Source organism: Erigeron canadensis, chromosome 8 (genome assembly GCF_010389155.1).
Source record: "Erigeron canadensis isolate Cc75 chromosome 8, C_canadensis_v1, whole genome shotgun sequence".
In the NCBI taxonomy this organism is placed as follows: Eukaryota; Viridiplantae; Streptophyta; class Magnoliopsida; order Asterales; family Asteraceae; genus Erigeron; species Erigeron canadensis.
The window spans coordinates 19,790,023-19,809,188 of record NC_057768.1 but is presented as its reverse complement, the minus strand read 5'-3'; the positions used below and the strand labels follow the sequence as shown (position 1 = coordinate 19,809,188).

Sequence of the window (19,166 nt, the reverse complement as noted above, 5' to 3'; positions counted from 1 at the left end):
ACCATTTACTGAATAAACCAAACAGATTTTGCTGGTTTGGACTTTTAAAGTTTAATTCCGTTCTCTTTTAACGCCGTTTGGCGAAAGTTTTTGGAAATCCATATTTTTAAACGACAGATGTTACATCTTGTTATATCCAAACCTAACTTGTACTATATTATGAGTAAGGATACGTAATAGTTCAAAAAGGAGTTTTTGACCTTTAGATTAGATGACTCTCGCCGTCTTTGATTGGATGGAAACAAATATTTAAAGTGGTTGAAGTTAAAACTCGCGCATTCTTGGGAAATTAAAATTCGATCTCGTGTCTCCAAGTCAACCTCCCCTCCACTAGTTTCCAAAGAAAATTTAAGCTGGCCACTTAATCTAAGACCAAATGGTTACAATAAATACATTTATATCAGATATTTTTCAACTCATACAAAAATTATCCGTTGTAATCCGTACCCAGCTTGCATTCTGCTCGTCTTTCCACCTCTGTGGTTAATACTAGAATATTTTGGATGCTATCAAGCAGTTTGAGAATTTCATTAATATATAAATGTTCATGTTTATGAGATTGTGAATGTGAGTTCTGATGGTATCTAACTAAACAGATGTTACAAATAATCCATATCTCTACTAAGCTTATAAAGATTTCTTCATTAGTAGAACACTGAAACTCAAAGTACCGACTTCAAAGTATCTTACTTGATAATTCATACATTGAATTGGGATCGGGGGATTTGAACTTTTCCATCCCCACGTCATACCCAGCTATATTAATTGGGGATCCTGTCCACACACCCTGATCAAATCCGGTATGGATATCGGATTCCCATCAGTTACGGCCATAAGCCCCTGTAAGGTTCACTTTTGCATTCATAGACACGAGCATGAAACACCAAAGTTGCAAATATAACTAATCTTAAATACATTGATCTCTGATTCTGGCAGTGAATAAGAACTGCAAATATCGACCTTAGAAACAATCACAGCTTGCTCGATTAAGAGGGTAGTGAACTCCATCAAACCCACAAGTATATGCTGTCCCCTGGCCACTAAATGAATTTAAGATCAGTCTCATTTGCAACTTGAGATATCTAAACACTGAGAAGACTTTTTGCCTCCTCTCATTTGTATATGAATCAGATCTTATTTGAGATTTTAACAATAACAATGCAACTATGTTTCCATCAATAAAAACCGCAAGAAAAAAAAATAAATAAATAAAAAAATAAAAAAGAAATTCCTTCGATTAAAAAAACCAGCTTCTATAATGAACAAGTCAACAAATTACAACCTATTACAAGAAGGAAGATTGAATGCAGCTTACTTCAAACCAACTCCTTGATCCTCCCTACAGAGTTCTGCACTCCATCTTGTGATCGTTCGCTCTTCTACACTATATCCATCCAAACAAGAAGGTGAAGAAGCAGTCATCTTTTCACCATTTTGGTTCACATGAAGAATCAGCAACGTCTTTGCAACACCACCACAAAGCCGAAGCAAGCTTTGAAAATCAGTCCAAACTCTCAACCGATCATTACCACCCGCCTTCCCATCAGAAAAAACCAGCATGGAGTATTCAGAATGAACGCATGAAGGATGGTGACGGTATGCAACAAAATCAACACCAAATTGACACCCAGACCTCACCACCCAATTCTTGTCCCGTAGATGAGAATAAGCCTTAAAAAGATCCGGGAAAGCTTCTTTTTTGGAAGTCATGTACTCCCATAGTTCATTATCGTTTTTTACACTACCATCGCCCTCTTCTATCTTTATACATTTTAAACAAAAGTAAAGATAAAAGGCTTCCTCTAAAGTAAACTAAAACCACTGATCTTCATCGACTGTCGTTTCTGGTCGACCAAAACAGGTTTGGTTCAGAAGGTTGGTTTGTTCAGGATTATAAGCAAGACGAACACTACGGCCCGAAAGTATTCCTTTGGAATCGGATTTAATTAGAGAAGATTTAAGATCTAAAATCGACTTCGAAATAGGATTTCTAAGTGCTTCCATTTCTGCCCCTTTCCCTTTCCATCTGGGTCCACCCATTACAACCCTTCAGAAAATTAGTTGAAACATATGAGTGCTGCAGTAATTCTAGGTCACCTCAAAACTAAACATGAGGATGTCTAAAATATTTTATACAAAGAAAGATCTAAATTTGTCATCAATCATATTAGAAATTTACAAAAACTATTCTAATCTAAATGCAAAATAAATAAGATATACACCTCAAGATTAACAACTTAAAAAAAGCAATCATTATCATTGAATCATTACAACAGTACAAACAATTATTATAAATATATATATACTAATAAATAATTTAGGGGGGAAAAAACCTGATCTTCGCGAAGAATTCGCTGCTGACCTGAAGTTACAAAGAAAAAAAAAGTCTAAGAAAAATCTAAATAAATTAAGAATTAAGCCGCCATTATTATTTGGGACCTGATATTTACACTGCACAAATTTATTCATCCACGGAAACTGTATTAGAAAGACAACTTTGCCCTCAAGTTCTTCTACCCTCAATATCTGACAGTTCTTTTCTCGTTTAACCACATTACATGCTGAAAAATCATGAAGACCATCCCCATCCTCTTCTCGATAGTCATCGTCATCATATTCGTGAACATCCATACTTATTTCGACAACCGATTATAGTTAGAAATTGATGTCAATCAATTCTATCTCCATCAACAATCCCCCGTAAACATGTAGCTATTTGTCTATCTTGTAACTTTCGAATCTACGAATCACAAAAATATCTTATCAACTCCACTTTAAACTCAAGTTTGATATCATGATTGCAATTTTATTCAAATCCGTATCAAGTTACAATGTAATAGATCTTATTGTTCAGCAAGCGAGAGTTAGATATAACAATGAATAAAAACTTCTAGTTTTGATTTGTGTGAATTAATCCTCATTTGAATGAGATGGACTCTGGGAATAAACTTTAATTCTATTTGACGAGGTTGTAGTTGGTGGGTTTAATAGCTTCTGGTTTTCATGTCTTTAGGTTTGCGGGGAAAGATTTACTTGGATTTGTTCCTATCAACCTGGTATACCCAAGTCAAGCCCTCATAAAGGGATTTATTTTCTATGTTCTCCCCCCAAGGCTTGAACACAAGATCTCTTGCAAAAGGGGATGATTTTTTACCCACTGAGCTAAAGCTCAAGGACTACTTATGTTTAACTAGTACAACTCGAGCCGCCCCGTATTGCTGGTCTTCAATTTTCTTTTTAAAATGATTGTATTATTTTTAAGTATTTGTGTTGAATCTCTAAACGTAAATTTAAAAATCATTTGGTTATCAATAAGTTTTGTTTCAAATATTTAGTCAATGATAAAACCACATTATCTTTCATCAGAATATTGTGGGGTATCAATTTATTGAAATTGCATTTTGTTACTTATAATGGGTCGCTATATATTAGCTTAAACCTTTTACCATATAATATATATTTATTTATAGCAATACCACAAACGCATCTAAAAGTTTATAATATCGAATACATATACATATATTTAATATGCACAATGAAAAAAGCTGAATGAAAGTTTTCAATATATCAGTTGAAACCACAAAAAATAAAGCGTGCAAAAACCAAATAATGGTACATAACGTTACGGGATATTACCAAAAAAAAGTTGCAATATAGTGTTTGGAAACCCAAACGGAAAAAAAAAAGTGTGAAAGAAACCAATAAAGTAATCCGTTATAGAATGCCCAAACGGGAAGTGATGTGACAAACTCCGAATAATGGTAATGGTACGGGATAGGCATACAAAGTTGCAATATTTTGTTTGAGAACCAAAAAGGAAAACGAGTGTACAAGAAACCAATAAGTAACCCGTAATAAAAAGATCGGACGGGATGTGATTTGGCAAAATTATACAGGATGTCACGTGAATGAAATAGGCGAGTTACTATTCATGTTTCCAATCCCTTTAATATTATATAAAACTAGAAATTTCTGACCCCGCATTGCGGGACATTAATTGTCGTGTTGAAACGATTGTGTTATTTAGTATACTTGCATTGAATGAACAAACATTATGTCAATGATAGGTTTGTTTAAAAGTTTATCATATCGAATATATATTTAATATATTTATTTAAAGGCAAAACCACAATAGTTTCCGTTTGCGTGTTGTGTAGTTTTAATGAATTCGATTGATATTATTATTGGTGAATTATGTTTCTAAGACTTTCACATATAAAATATATACTTATTCAAACACAATACCACAAAAAAACTTAATAAAAGTTTTTAATATATTCTTTGAAAATATAAAAACGATTATGTTTTGTTATTGATGATGTGTGGCTATTTATGTTTGTTGAAATATTTGAAATATGAAATGATATTTATTCAAAGGAAATAGCAAAAAAAATAGTTTTGATATCTTATTTTAAACCTAAAAGAAAAAGAAAATGTAAAAAACCAAGAAGTAACTCGTAGTTTTAAACCTAATGTGGTAAAATTTGAATATTGTTACAAAAAAAAAAAAAAGTTTTCAATATAATCACAAATAAGTAGTTTTGATATATTATTTGAAAACCCAAAGTAAAAAAAATGTATGAAACCAGGAAGTAACCCGTAATTTTAAACCTGAAAGGGATCTAATGTGGTAATATCTGAATATTGTTACAAAAAAAGAATAAACGTTTTCAATATAATTATTTGAAAAGCCGAAAGGAAAAACATATGACAAAACCAGAAAGTAACTCATATTAAAAAACCCGAACCAGATACAATTTAGCAAAATTTGAATTATAGTGCGGGTTGTAACATGAACGAATAGTAACTTGCCACGTACGCGAGTTACAATTCACATGCTATTCAATTATTAGAGTATATAATACTTTCTCTAAATTTATAATCAATTTTATAAGTGAAGTTGTACCTTAAAATTAAAATTATTGGTCAAGATTTATGTTTGATGTTGATTTTTAATTTAAGGTTATAATTTGTCTAACTTTACAAATAAAATTAATTCTAATTTTAATAGGAACTCAATCCTTAATACTACCACTAAATTTTAATGTATATGTTTAATGAAATAACTTAAGTTAAAGGGAGCGGTCACCAACCCACTTTTTGGTTGCCTTTTCTGTTTTGGTTCGATCTAAACACTACACTGGTTAAGTAATCCTGTAACACCCTAATATTAGGTAATATAAAATTAACTTTTATCATAGTTTTGGTATTTAATTTAATTTTCTATTATTTTGTTTTGAGATGAGAGGTTAATTTAGTTGGAACCATAGTGGCTAACGGGTATAATACCAACTTAAAATTAAACAAAACGTTGCAATGGGGGAGATTAGCCAGCCAAAATATTTGATGATTCACAAATCCATTAGCTAGACTTTCCTCTTAAACCCTTTTTCCTTTCATTCTTTCAATTCACAAAATTAATCTATGAAATTAATCCCCTAAAATTCTTCTGTCTAATTTTTAAAAAAATGTTAAAAAAAAAAGTAATTGAGAAATTATGGTGGCTTAGTGGGGATCGAATTTAGCAAGGAAGAAAGGAGGGAAATTAGAATTTCAATTGTTTTAATGGTTTCTTCTTATGGTAAGATTTCTCTAACTAATTGAATTAAGAAATTGGGATTCTTGATTATTGAAATTGGGGTTTTTGTTATTTTTGGGGATTTTTAGAAATGAACCCTAATTGAATTAAAAGGGAAAAGTTTGGGGTTAATGCAAATGAGTTTTTATGATAAAACCCCATAGTGATAAACCTTATGTTTTTAGGCATTTGGCTAGAATTATGTTATCAAATTGATTATAGAAATTGTGTTGAAATGTTTTGAGTAGCCAAATACCATAATGATTGAGTTTGCGGTGAATTTAGGTAGATGATTGTGAAAGAGTTAAGAATAATGAACTCTTATGTATTGTATATGAATAGGTGATGGTGAAGACCACCTAATTGTGCATAATAGTCAAATAGAGCCCAATAGCCAAAATTAAGGTAAGCGTATATGCATATGATCATGTTCTTGTTAATAGAGGTCATAGGTAGGTAAATTCTTATGACCCATATATTTGTTGATTATGTAAGCTAGTAGGTGGGTGAATTCCTACTAGCATAATATGATTGATGATTTTATTAGCTAGTAGGTGGGTAAATTCCTACAAGCCAATTTGATCATGTGAGCTAGTAGGTGGGTAAATTCCTACTAGTGAATTGTTTGATTAAGACTAGTAGGTAGGTAAAGTCCTACTAGCATTATCCATGACCATGTTAAAAATGATTTGTGATTATTTTTGTGTTTATGATTGATATGAATGAAATGGCTATCAAAAGATAGGCTATGAATGATGCTTGATGCTTTAATGTTCTGGTAACTTGATTATGATCATATGTATATGCATTCACTAAGCAATTGCATATGATTTAGTTATTTGATCCTTTTATAGGAATTGGTAGTAGCAAAGAGAAGGATTTGACCAAGGGAATTAGAGATTGAAGGTTTTTGGCCATATTGAAGGTTGGCAATTTGGATAATATTGTAGATAATCCCTTTGACTATTATGGCTCATGATACAAGCTTTTGTTTTGGAATGAAAAAGTTCTTTTTTGGTGGAAAATATGTGGTTATGTCAAACATTTGGTCATTTGGTTTGTGTATGTCATATCATTGTTAATTAGGTCGTTCACTAGGTTGAATGACCCGTTTAGTCTTGTAAATTTGATTTGTAGTAATGGATTGGACAAAGACTTTTGAAAATGTTGTATTATGTCTTTTATGTGAAAATGATGTTGTTTATCAGTTGTACGAAACTCGGTATTGAGTAAAAAAGGTCTGAAAGTCGATTAAAGTGTCAAAGTACAAAGCTGCTGGAGGACGGCCTTTGTTTTCAGGGACGACCTTTGAGGACAACTCTTGCAGAAACAAGAGCCGTGCTCTTCTGTAATTTTTACATAATTTTACTGAGGCTTCGTTTAATTTTTTCGGGACCTGAAACTCTTACAATAGACTTATATTAACATATTAAGAATGTTCCATGTGTCATTTTTCCAATTTGATAACTTTGATTTTTGACGAAATTTGGCTATATTTTTCTAAGTATAAAATTTGTCCAACTAATTTTAATATTAACTTTCAAGTTGTTGTCTCGTTTTTAAGTCAAAATGGTTTGGGCGCAAATCCTCAATTACAACTCAACCCAACGATATTATTTATTAAAAAATGTTTTTCTTCTAATATCTATTCAAGCTCACTAAAATTTATTTCTACATTCCCATTAACAACATATTCAAAATCAATATTTTTATTAATTTAACTCATATGTACAAATCTATTAAACCAATTTAAAATAACAAAAAATACTTGAATAATAGTTTTTTTTACCGAACTTTAGTTTAAATATGATTAACTTAATTTACATTATTTAACCAATAATTTTAATATTATAAATCAAAAATAATATCTAATATATATCAGTAGAATAATATCTTATATATAGGGATTATGGTATTGGAGTGTAACCAACTATGACCCAATGGTTATGTAATGTAGTGACCTTTCAAATTGGCTATCTGATGTAAGTACCTTTCATTTTTGTTCTTTTAATGTATTGGTTGACCTGTTGTACCGGTAGCCAGTAACAATGTTAATTTTACTTTGAGATTATGGCACTGGAGTGTAACCAATTATGACTAAATGGTTATGTTATGTAGTGATCTTTAAAACTGGCTATCTGATGTAAGAACCTCTCATTTTTGTTTTATTCATGTTACGGTTAACCTGTTGTACGTCATGGTAACGGTTGTGTGTTGTGAACTCCGACGAGATGGATGGTGGATAGTCTTCGACTCCGACGAGGTTGCAGTTGGTGGTCTTGGACTCTTGGTCTCAATTTTTCTTCTATTCAAAAGGTGTGACCATCTTTCCACTGTCTCCACATCCGGACACGTATCACCGCTGACTGCCACAAATAAAATAAACAAATGTCAGTCGCCACCCAAACAACCACCGTCGTCATCCTCTATCAAAATCACCCCTTTTACCCCACTGTAAACCAACGTTGTACTTGATGATGGTGGGGATGGGATGGCCGGATCTTTATGGTTAACGATGATGAGGTGATCATAACACAATCCGATTTGAGGATTAGGGTTTGTCACTATCAAAAAGTGAAAGATGGAAAAATGATTGTTATTATCATTACACTTTCGCATACATCGAGTGAACAAAATAGAGAGGTTCTTACATCAATTTAACACTTTCGTAGGTCACTACATTACATAACCATTCACTCATAGGTGGTTACACTCTGGTGCCTTAATCCCTATTTTTTTTTACGTCCAACATGACATTACCGGTTACAAATACAATGTTACCCGGTAGGATGCATTAAAAAAACAAAAATAGAAGATACTTACCTCAGATAGCCAGTTTGAAAGGTAACTACACTACATAACCATTGAGTCATAGTTGGTTACACTCCAGTGCCATAATTTCTTATATATATCCTAATAGTATGTTCTATAGTTCTATCTTATAAATATAAAATTAGATAATTAAAAATAAATAAAATTTTATGTAAATATATTAAGATTAAAAAAGAATTATCAAATTAAAATTTAATGTTGATAATGTCGTAAGCTCTCGTGCATCGAACAATGACCTAAAATCTAGTTTCAACACTAAACAAGATAAAACCTATTCACGATTTGAACAATAATGAAGTTGTCTATAGACTTAAATATGATTAACTTATGTTGTAATGTAAAAAATAAAAAATTAAAAAGAAAAAAAATGTTGTAATGTAAATGTAAATCATATTGAAACAAAGATTTTACATATTTAAATTTTGTATAGTCCTTAATATAAGATATTACCAAAGGGTTTTACCTGTTTAAATAGTTTTTGATTAACTTTATTAATCATCTTTGTATAATATTATACAATAATAATATCTATGTATAAAATTTGAAAGTTTGATGGGTTATAATATTTAAATGGGATAAAGGCTATGTAATGTACTTATCTACTCGACTTGCTATCTAGTGTAACCAACAATGTTTTTTTGGGTTATGCAATGTAAGCACCCTGTTAGTCATCAAGTTACTGGTTAACACTTTAATTTTTATTTCTTTTTTATTAAAAAATCTGCCACTTTCATTTTTATTTTCTTTTTGGTTGTTAAGCTATGCAACAGGTATGTGACACCAAATCAACACAAGCAAACAACACCAGCTATCTAAATGTAAACACCAATTATCTAAAACTTGAAAGGTCAAACATTCTCCATTGGTCCACAGTTAACTTGGAAATTCGTGAGCGATTTCCTTTTATTCGTACCCGAACAATAATGATGATATTTAAGAATATCCCGAACAGAGAAAACATAAAACGAAGACAGATTACACCATTGGCATTTTTTCCGGCGAGTGTTGGAATCGAAAACTTTTGGTTAGGGTTTGTATGAGACCAATTTTTGAGTCGATTGGTGGTAGTTTCAATCAAGTCTTAATTCAAAGAAACAACAAAGTTATCGCGATTTTAATTTTTCCGGCAAATCACTATTTTTTCCGGTGAGTGTTGGATTTGAAAACTTTTAGTCAGGGGTTGTGCGGGATCAATTTTTGAATCGATTAGTGATAGTTTTAAGTCTTAATTTGAAGAAACAACAAAGTTATCACGATTTTAATTTTTCCGGAGAGTGTTGAACTAGTAAGGATGATGATGATGATGATGAAAACCGGATGGAAACCTTTTGTAGCAAGTTGCTTATATTGCATAACTCAAAAAATATAGTTGGTTACACTAGATAGCAAGTCGAGTGAATGGGTACATTACATAGTCTTTTGGTCATAGTTGGTTACACTCTCATGCTTTTATCCCTATTTAAATATTTGATGGGTATATAGGGTAATAAAATAAATTTCGTGATGTAACCGTAGATATCTATAATACCTTATAAGGCAAAAGACTCTTTTTCAAAGGTTGGATGATGGGATGTTGATGATGGTGTTGTAGTTTGGATTTAGTTGGTTTTGATTTTGGATTATAATTTGATTTTCATTTTAAAAGAATTTAGTTTTGATGTTAGATACATGTCGATAATGATAAACATCTAGGCAAAAAACTATAATAATAAGAGTTATTTACACTTTTGGGCCTTTGAAAAGGAAATGACCCATATGCCCTTGACGTGCAGGATATGTGACCACATTTTTAACGTCCGTTAGTAGCTTGGATCAAAAGCGTTGACGGAGTTCCAAAGCTAGGGATTAAAAACGTAGTTTCATGAACCCAAGGATGAAACATGAAGTTTGGTAAAAACCACTTGGACGAAAATTATAATTTACCCTTTTACCAAATTTTCACTCAAACCAAAATGAAATTCAATTCGAATTTCAAACTAACACAAATTGAGACACGCATTCCTGACCGCGCACTCAAAACCCAAAACTTTCCCGCGAATAGAAAAACCAAAAATATCCCAGTGCCACGCTGGCAATCCGTGTGAACCTTACTCCACCAATCAAAACCAAACCCCTTTCCCCTATAAATACAAACCCACCCACCCACCAAATTCATTCATTTCTCAAATCAAAACACATCACATTTCTCATCTCCAATTCAGATTAGGGTTAGGTTTCGTTTTTAAATCTTTTTTATTAAAAGAATCAAATAATGGCACCAAAAGCAGCAGCAACAGCAACAGCAGAAGGTGATGCGAAGAAAGGGGGTAGAGGAAAAGCAAAGAACACGAAGTCTGTTTCCAGATCTTCAAAAGCTGGTCTTCAGTTTCCGGTGGGTAGAATCGCTAGGTTTCTTAAGGCCGGAAAGTACGCTCAGCGTGTCGGCGGCGGCGCTCCTGTTTACCTTGCCGCTGTTCTTGAGTATCTTGCCGCTGAGGTATTTTCCATTTTCATTTTCATTATAATATATATATATATATATATATATATATATATATATTATTGTGTTTGAGGTAAAATTATTAAATTAATTGATTGTGTATGTATATATTGATATAGTATGTATGTGTTTCTATTTTCATTATTATATATTGAGATAACTATATACAATAATTGATTTGTTGTATGTATATGTAAATTTGGATTTTGGGGTTTTTGTGTGAAATTGATTGGTAATGGATGAATTTGCAGGTATTGGAGTTGGCTGGAAATGCAGCAAGGGATAACAAAAAGACAAGGATAGTACCAAGGCATATACAGTTGGCAGTAAGGAATGATGAAGAGCTAAGTAAGCTACTGGGGTCAGTGACAATTGCAAATGGAGGTGTTTTGCCAAATATTCATTCCACTTTGTTGCCAAAGAAGGGTGGAAGTGGTAAGGAAAAGGGTGAAATTGGATCTGCTTCTCAAGAGTTTTAAGAAGCACCTCAAGGATAGTTTTTATGGAGATTCTTGTATTATAGAATATGTTTCTTACTTGAAATCAGTTCTCTATGTAGTGGTATTATTGGCTTTATTATCAATGCATATTATCTTATCTTTTGTTTAATTAGATTTCTTCCACCTTTTTTCTTCAAATATGATTAGTTTGCTGTTTTAGTCTAATTTATTTGTTTTTTCACTTTGATAGTTGATTTGATGCGACTGATTAGAAGTGGTTTTAATACTATGGATTATAAGCTTTAGTGCCCAATATTTGGTGTGATGACTCTAGTACCATGTTAAGATCTAAATCGTCTTTTGTTTCACTTAACTCATCAAAACAAGGAGTCTCTATTAGATAGACATTTAGTTTGTTTACTAAGAGATGGATTGATTTGATGTTTGACTTCTAGTTGATGCTACAATGTTCTATGGATTTAATGTATGCATAATGTCCCTGCTGCAATGCATTACACTTTCAGTTTTTGATCAACTGTTTGTTTCATCAACTTTATATCATGGTGCTTAATTTTTGTTTAAATTCTGTTGATTCATGTCGATTGTTTTGGTATATGTTTTAAAGGAGTATATGGTCTCTTAGGATTATCAAGTATGTTTCATCTGTTTTCATAGCAAGGTTGTAGTAACTTAATAGCACAAAATGAATCAATTTTCTAATGAGTTCAAGTACATACAATTGCAATCAAGAGATACAACAAACTGAAAGATTCTTTAAATGTGCTGCGCTGCACTTTGAAACATAACTAAGTCTGTAATCTATATATCCCTGCACTGCAGTGGGATGAATGTTGATGATAAGGAGATTACATTGTGAAATTTCCAAGTAGCTGTGTATGGTTTTTACAGCATCAGATGATGTACAATATGAAACTTACAAGTATGTAAGTTCCAATGACTGACTGCAAAGTGTTCTTGAAGCAAACTAACGGCATGATGCCCAATATTTGAGAAGGTTAGATTTTGTGATCATTTATTGTACTTTCTATCATATCAATACACTTTCCAATCGATCTTCCATCAACCATGGCCTCCACTAATGTTGATCTAGCTTCATCATGACGATTTAATATTAGGAGGGTGTTCAGTACAGCCCATCTCATCAGAGTGTTTGCTTCATCTTCCGTGAAATGCATCCATTTAAGAACTCTGTCCAACTGTTGGATCAAGATGACATGAGCAATCTCATAGGCATATGTTAAGGAAAACACCAAATGAAGCGTCTACCAGGTTTGGGGTTGGGCAACGGGGCAAAGCAGATAAACTTTTAGAAACTGGTCAGGTTTGGTTTAACTGCACATAGTATTTGTCCTAAGTATAACAATCTGATTACAGAACCGATCTTATGGTGATAATAATGTATCTTGATCAAAATGAGTCGTGACATTCTATGCGCCAGTGCTTTTCTAATCTATCCAACCCATTAGGCTTTTTAAAAAAAATTAAATTCAAACTTTTTAAAATAAAATGCAACCCGTATCAACAAGTTGAAATTGACACCTCTAGAAAACAAAGATGAAACATGAAGATTGAAGAACATACTTTTTCAACATCTGCATGATGCCCTTTTGAGTATCCAAAGACCAGATGCTCTGCTACCAAGCCTCCGACAATCACACAGGCGAACTTGCATAAAACCTGTGGAAACCAACCAAATAAGGCAATACAGAAGATAAGTAGTGGATAATCGTGGTGCTTTGTGCTTAATCCATGTATGGTTAGTCTGGCCGGCCGACTGGCCCTCTTTCCCTATCCTCTTTGTTAAATAACTTTAATGTATGATGTAGTTGTACTTGTATTGTTCTTTAAAGTTCTCAATACACAATGGGAAAAGAAGATATTGATGGAAATTAAATATTGCAACCTAAATAAATTCAAGAGAATACGATTACTGACCGTGGAAGATAGCTTGTTCTTATTAGCCTGCATGCATTATGAAACAGAGCATGTTAGACGTGTCTATGATGCTAAAGTCAACTAAAAACGAATTAATATGTTTCTGCTACAGAGAGGAAATCAAGAAGTGATCAAAAGATTAGTTCTGACAACTACGGATGTGGATATTAAAATAGCTGCCATGTGTCTAAAATTTGAAATGTTACTTACCCATACGTTATAATGAATTGTTACAGCCTTTAATGAACTTGGTAACAGTGATTTCATCACTCTACTTGTCCTTATGTCTATTACACCACCAATTTATACGACAAAAGAACTTACCTTGCAAGTTCCCTTGTTTAGGAAGTTCTAGAACGACTCATACAAACTCTCATAGTCTCATGCTTTATAATCGAGCTACTTTCTTGAAACTTCTAATATTTTCCAAAAAGAGGCACACTATAGAAAAGATAGGCAGGTGGCATAATGGGATCAAGTAGGGATGAGGTCAAAACTTGAAACTAATAACGATGTGTCAAAATGGATCGAATCAGGGTTGACCCCCTACAAACTCTATCCTTTTTTTAAACATAAAGATATTAAAAAATGATTATTATAAAATTTATACTACAAACTGATATTCAACTGGTTTGAATACACCTTTCTCTGAGGCTACAAGCATTTGAATAATACCCTGGTCAGCTTCAATCCATTTGACCCGCTTGGCCCATTCCATTTTTAAGCAAGGCTGTTAACCAGTTATAATGAAATCTTGCCCAAATCAACCCATTCCCACGTAAATGGATCAAAACTGCCGCCTCATTGAAAGAAAATCCAGTCTACCCATCCAGAATTAAAGGTATAGCAAGAGCGCAATAGTATAGGAAATAACAGGCTTACCCGATGACCTGGCTTTGCTTCATGTGATTTTTTCTTCAATTGCACTTTATCTTCTAACTGCATAATAAAACATAGCCTTTTTTTTAATAAATGGAGAAGCAGATTTTACATAACCTAATGACATTACGAACAGACTTCATAGGAAGAATGTTCAGATGTAATGACAACAAACTATATCTAGAAAAATGGAGGAAAAACTACAACCAATATATTTTTAACCTATGACCTATCCTGGAGTTGCCCAGCAAGCAGACCATTTAGCTATCATTTTGGAGAAAATAATAGCTAACTTATGAAGAAGTAGATATACAGATCTAACTATTCAATGGAGGCTGTAAATAATGGTCATATATCATATGTGTTGCTTTTAAATGGAGTGAAAAGTAAAGAAGTTCTTGCAATTACCTCTGCCAAAAATTCAAAGCCTATAAATTTTACACTTGCAACAGCAACTTTGTCTTGCTTCACATCTTCCAAGCTGGAAAAGCTGTACTCTTTTGGTAAAATTCCTAGCAAGTAGCCAACTAAAAAGTGACCCGCTTCATGCTGCACAACTTGCCTTCAACTTTCAAAACATATCATTAGAAAACGATACTGATTGTCTTATAAAACAAGGAAAGTAAAGTTGATGCATGTTAGAAGAATGAACTAAATTTGCATAAAAATAGGAGTATGTAACCTCCACAGTCCACAGTGAATGCCTAATAAGTTAGGTTGGACAGTAAACCAAGACAATGTCATATTGTCATGTAACTAACTAACTACTAGTTTTTCAATATTGAGAACTGCTGAACTGTATCTGACTAACTGTATCTGCCATTCTACCAATTGTGCCTCCAAGACTAAATTTTATCAGTTGTTTATAATTTGGTTGACTTAGTTAAAGTTTCATCAATAGTTACAATTGACTTGTTTCCCAACAATTTGGCCGACCTCTAAATTTGGAACCCTTTTGATGGAACTAGATATCAAACTGAGAGCCCTAAGTGGATGACATTAAACTATTAAAGCTCTCAAAAGGGAGAAAGTTGCAAAACAGAAAGTACGAGGGCATGAGCCACAAAGATTGGGGACTCAAATGAAAATTTGAGAAGTCAAAGTTGAGATGCTTACTCAAAAGAGATTTGTAACATCACAAGCTAATAAGCGTAACCTCTTTGCAATAAGCTTACAGAAGCACCCCCTATCAACAACAAAATAGGTCCAACTAATTGGAATTCCTGAATAATTTGTGATGATGGGTTACTAGCTTTATTTTGTGTCTTTACAACACAGATATACAGAGGATCATGTCATTTATGATCTTTTTAAGCATGAGTTGAGAGTCGTCTAAAATTCACACTTGTGTAAAGACAACTGACTTTGAAAACGAAAGATGCATACACATCCAATAAAATATTAAGAGGTATAGTTTGGCACTTTTCAAAATAGAAGAATACCTTACTTGTTGTCAATTATATCATCATCTTCAAGGTACAAGTTACCGTCTTCACCGGTTAGTGTCTGCAGTCCAAACAAAGAGATCTGATGTATAAGAATTTAACAACTCCTTTCCTATTCAATCTAACAAATTACTCAGCTGAACCAATAATTAAGTTAAAATAGACGATAAAAGATGAGGAGCAAGTAGTCAAAACATAGACGACTTAACATAGCGAGCAGTTCTACTAAAACAGAACAACTTCAGGCCCTTAGTTTAAGTGGGGTGACGTAAAAGGGTTCGACTTATATAAGAATCTTGCAGATTCATTAATTAAGATTGGGTCATTTTCTACCTACTCTCATCCGAAGGAAAACAAAATTACCTCATCCAATGGTGAAGATTCAAGGCTACTCTTGATTGAACCGAGAATGGAGTCAAATAATGGTTGCAGAGTAGATGTCTCAGTCATGCTTAGATTTAATTCCTCTACTGATGAGACTCTTTTGGGAACCTATACAGCAGAACCTCTATGTATCAATACTCGATAAATTAATAACCTCGATAAAATTAATAATTTGTCAAGTACCTAACATTCAGAATACATAAATAAAATGAAAAAGAAAAAGAAAGAACATAGGAATAGGAATAGAAAATGTACTTGTTTGGAAGAAGAAGAACAAGAAGAGAAGGCAGAGAGATGCAATTGTTTGAGTAGAGAAAGAGCCATTTTAAAGTTGCCCTTTGATAGCTGTCTGTCCACCATTTTTAATACACCTGCACGCCGTTGACCGTCCCCTTTGACTTTACTTGCCGCTGTTATTTTCTGCCGGGATATCTCTACCCGCCCAATCCCAACGTCAAGGCCAACAGACATTTTATTTTCCTTATCCTCTCTCTTCTTTGTTACTTCAATGTTTGGCTTTAAATGTGGTCTCATACTCCACATCAGCCAGTTAAAATCAAGGACACGATTTTTTTTTTTTTTTTTTGGTTGAACTAGGCTATCATACAGAACAAATTGTAAAACTCAGGAGTTAAATGAGCCAATTAGGTGTTTGTAAAATGGAAAAATAATTAATCCTTTCTAAATACAGTTTTAAAACTATTAAAATATGACACGTGACTTTATTAATTTTCGTTCTTGATTTTATGTTTTTCCACTCATCCACCTCTTCCACACTCACCTACAATAACACATCTTCCACAACTTTTATTTATTTTATTTTTTATATACCTAAAATTAAATAAAACTATTTTTTTAATAAAAAATAAGAGAGCAAGTACCCGCGCTTTGCGGCGGTGAAACGGTGGTGGTGATTCCTAGGTCATAGAGTATGATAGTCAAATGTCTTAACCGTATGGGCTCCGTCATCGGATTTAAAAATTTGTTGAAAGTATATCGAATGACATCTCTAATGAAATAGCATAAAATTTTAAGAACACCCATACAATTTTTATAATTTATCGACGTACGGTTTTTGAGATAAAAGATTTTGAATAAATTGGAGGAATAAATGATTTAGGGATAAGAGAGAAAAAAGATGATTTGTTGAGATTTGAGAAGAGATAAATAGTATTATAGTTATTTTAAGTAATTATAAAATAGATAATAGGGTCATTTTAAGGAAATACTTAAAATCAATATTGAAAATTTCAAGTTTAATGTTGAAAATTTAAGAGAAATCTGCTTTATAATATATCATAGATTATATAAATTTGAAACATTATATGAATTTAAATAAAAAGATATATAAGGTTTAAAGAATAATCCTTTTTATATATACCACTACAAGTTAGGGGCTAAAAAGAAAATATATTAAATATAATGTTTTAGTTGTCAATGTCTTCTTGTTCATTGAAATCCCTACAAACCCAAATATATACATATAAACCAAAAACAAAAAAAAAAACAATAAAGTAAGTAAAGCCTGATCCACCTCTCCTCTCTTTTCTCATCAAACCATGTCGATGGGTCGATGGTGAGCGAAGAATGGAGCCGTCGACAAGGTGCTCACAATAGAGCCATAGTGGACGAGCCCATCGAAGCTCGGTCATGTCTCTATTGTGAGAAGCCTTAGTAGGATATATCATTTCCCTTGTAAAATTAGTAAGTGAGTTTTTGAACGGATTTTTCAAGAGTAGAAATGATCCGGGTTATGACTCATATATTATGCCATTTATAAAAGTCAAATTTTTTATGGGTCGCCCAATACTAAAAATTAGTCCTTAAAAAAACTAGTCTCAGTCTCAGTCAACGCTACATCAGCAAAACACTATCGATAGACTAATCTTGCTATACAAACCCATTACTAAAGAATAGTTTTGGACCCACCTTTTATTTTATTACACTTAAAAATTTTCAAAAAGAAAAAAAAAGATAATAAAACTCGTTCTCATGGAAACGAATAACACAAAGATGAACCAAAGACGAGTCGAACCCAGAGGTATTCGCTCATCCGTAAATGACTGACGATGAAAGGTCAAAGAGAACAAGTCATATTGGGTTGTTTCTTACAACACTATCTAATAAGATTTCAAAGTTTAGGGTACACTCAAACCACTGTCTTCGTTCCTCAACATCCTTCCAATAAAATCTATTACAAGTTGCATCAATCTGTAATTTCCTAAAAAATACCATTTAATCACATTACTTTATTTTCATTTATTAGTTTAAACTTACATATTAACAACCATATGTTATTAAAAAAATAAACAAATGTTCAGGACTTGTAAACTAAATGGAATTGCACACATTGTATATAAGGTTTTGATACCAAAGGAATTCCTACAAAGTATTTACATAAACACTCCCTTTCTTTTTCCTATATCACTTTTTTTTCAACACCTTTTTATATCAAGGGGTTCATTTGAGGATCCTTTAAACTTCTACATAGGCTACATAGACATTTTAGAAATTTTTTTTTTTTAAAGAGTAGTCAAGTGACCCCCCTATCACCACTTAGATGGAGTTGGAAAGACTCTTGCCTCTTATAATATAGACCAAGTATCTATCCTTAACAATGATATAATAAATCATTATATGATATAATTTAATAGTGTATTATATTTGTCATTTAAAATAAAAAATAACCTTCTACCATCAACTATGGCGGTGTGATTTTTTACTCAATTTTGCAACTTGTTTGTAAAAGATAACCCAGTGCAATAAAAAATTCTAATGAACAATAAGGTTAACCGAATTATATATATTACATTTAAAATCTTTAACAATTCTTTACACTTTATAACAATACGGAAAGTATATCTCTGAAAAAATTGTATATGGTTAATCTTAAATATTGATTAACGTATTTACAATTCTCGTCCCTCAAATAGTCCTTCACTTTGCATCTTTTAAGATTGTCTGGACAAAAGTGCCCTCACATTTAGGTATGTGTGTTGAACTCACGGCCAAAAACCAATGTCGTTAGTCACAAGGACGATAACTAGAATGGAGGGTTTGCCAACATTAGGCATTGAAAGTGTCAATGTTAACAACTTGAAGGACAAAAAAATATAACTTTTTCTAACTTGAAAAAATTTAATTTGTATGAAGGGAATACAAGTGGTGGAGAA

At 32.5% G+C, this 19,166-nt stretch overlaps 2 protein-coding genes and 1 pseudogene across 2 annotated transcripts; 1 reads left to right on the top strand and 2 right to left on the bottom strand.

Moving 5' to 3' along the window:
* Positions 1–1,271: 1,271 nt before the first annotated feature.
* Positions 1,272–2,631, bottom strand: LOC122610380 (annotated as a pseudogene).
* A 7,950-nt stretch (positions 2,632–10,581) lies between these two features.
* On the top strand, positions 10,582–11,498 carry LOC122578132 (histone H2AX). Its single transcript, XM_043750023.1, has 2 exons — positions 10,582–10,886; positions 11,141–11,498. The coding sequence occupies exons 1-2, from the start codon at positions 10,662–10,664 to the stop codon at positions 11,366–11,368; spliced, it is 453 nt and encodes a 150-aa protein (XP_043605958.1). The 5' UTR covers positions 10,582–10,661; the 3' UTR covers positions 11,369–11,498.
* A 497-nt stretch (positions 11,499–11,995) lies between these two features.
* Positions 11,996–16,494, bottom strand: LOC122579149. Its single transcript, XM_043751261.1, has 8 exons — positions 16,249–16,494; positions 15,973–16,101; positions 15,612–15,670; positions 14,573–14,726; positions 14,168–14,224; positions 13,286–13,312; positions 12,932–13,027; positions 11,996–12,546 (listed from the first exon to the last, which is right to left on the bottom strand). The coding sequence occupies exons 1-8, from the start codon at positions 16,462–16,464 to the stop codon at positions 12,346–12,348; spliced, it is 939 nt and encodes a 312-aa protein (XP_043607196.1). The 5' UTR covers positions 16,465–16,494; the 3' UTR covers positions 11,996–12,345.
* Between the last annotated feature and the right edge of the window lie 2,672 nt (positions 16,495–19,166).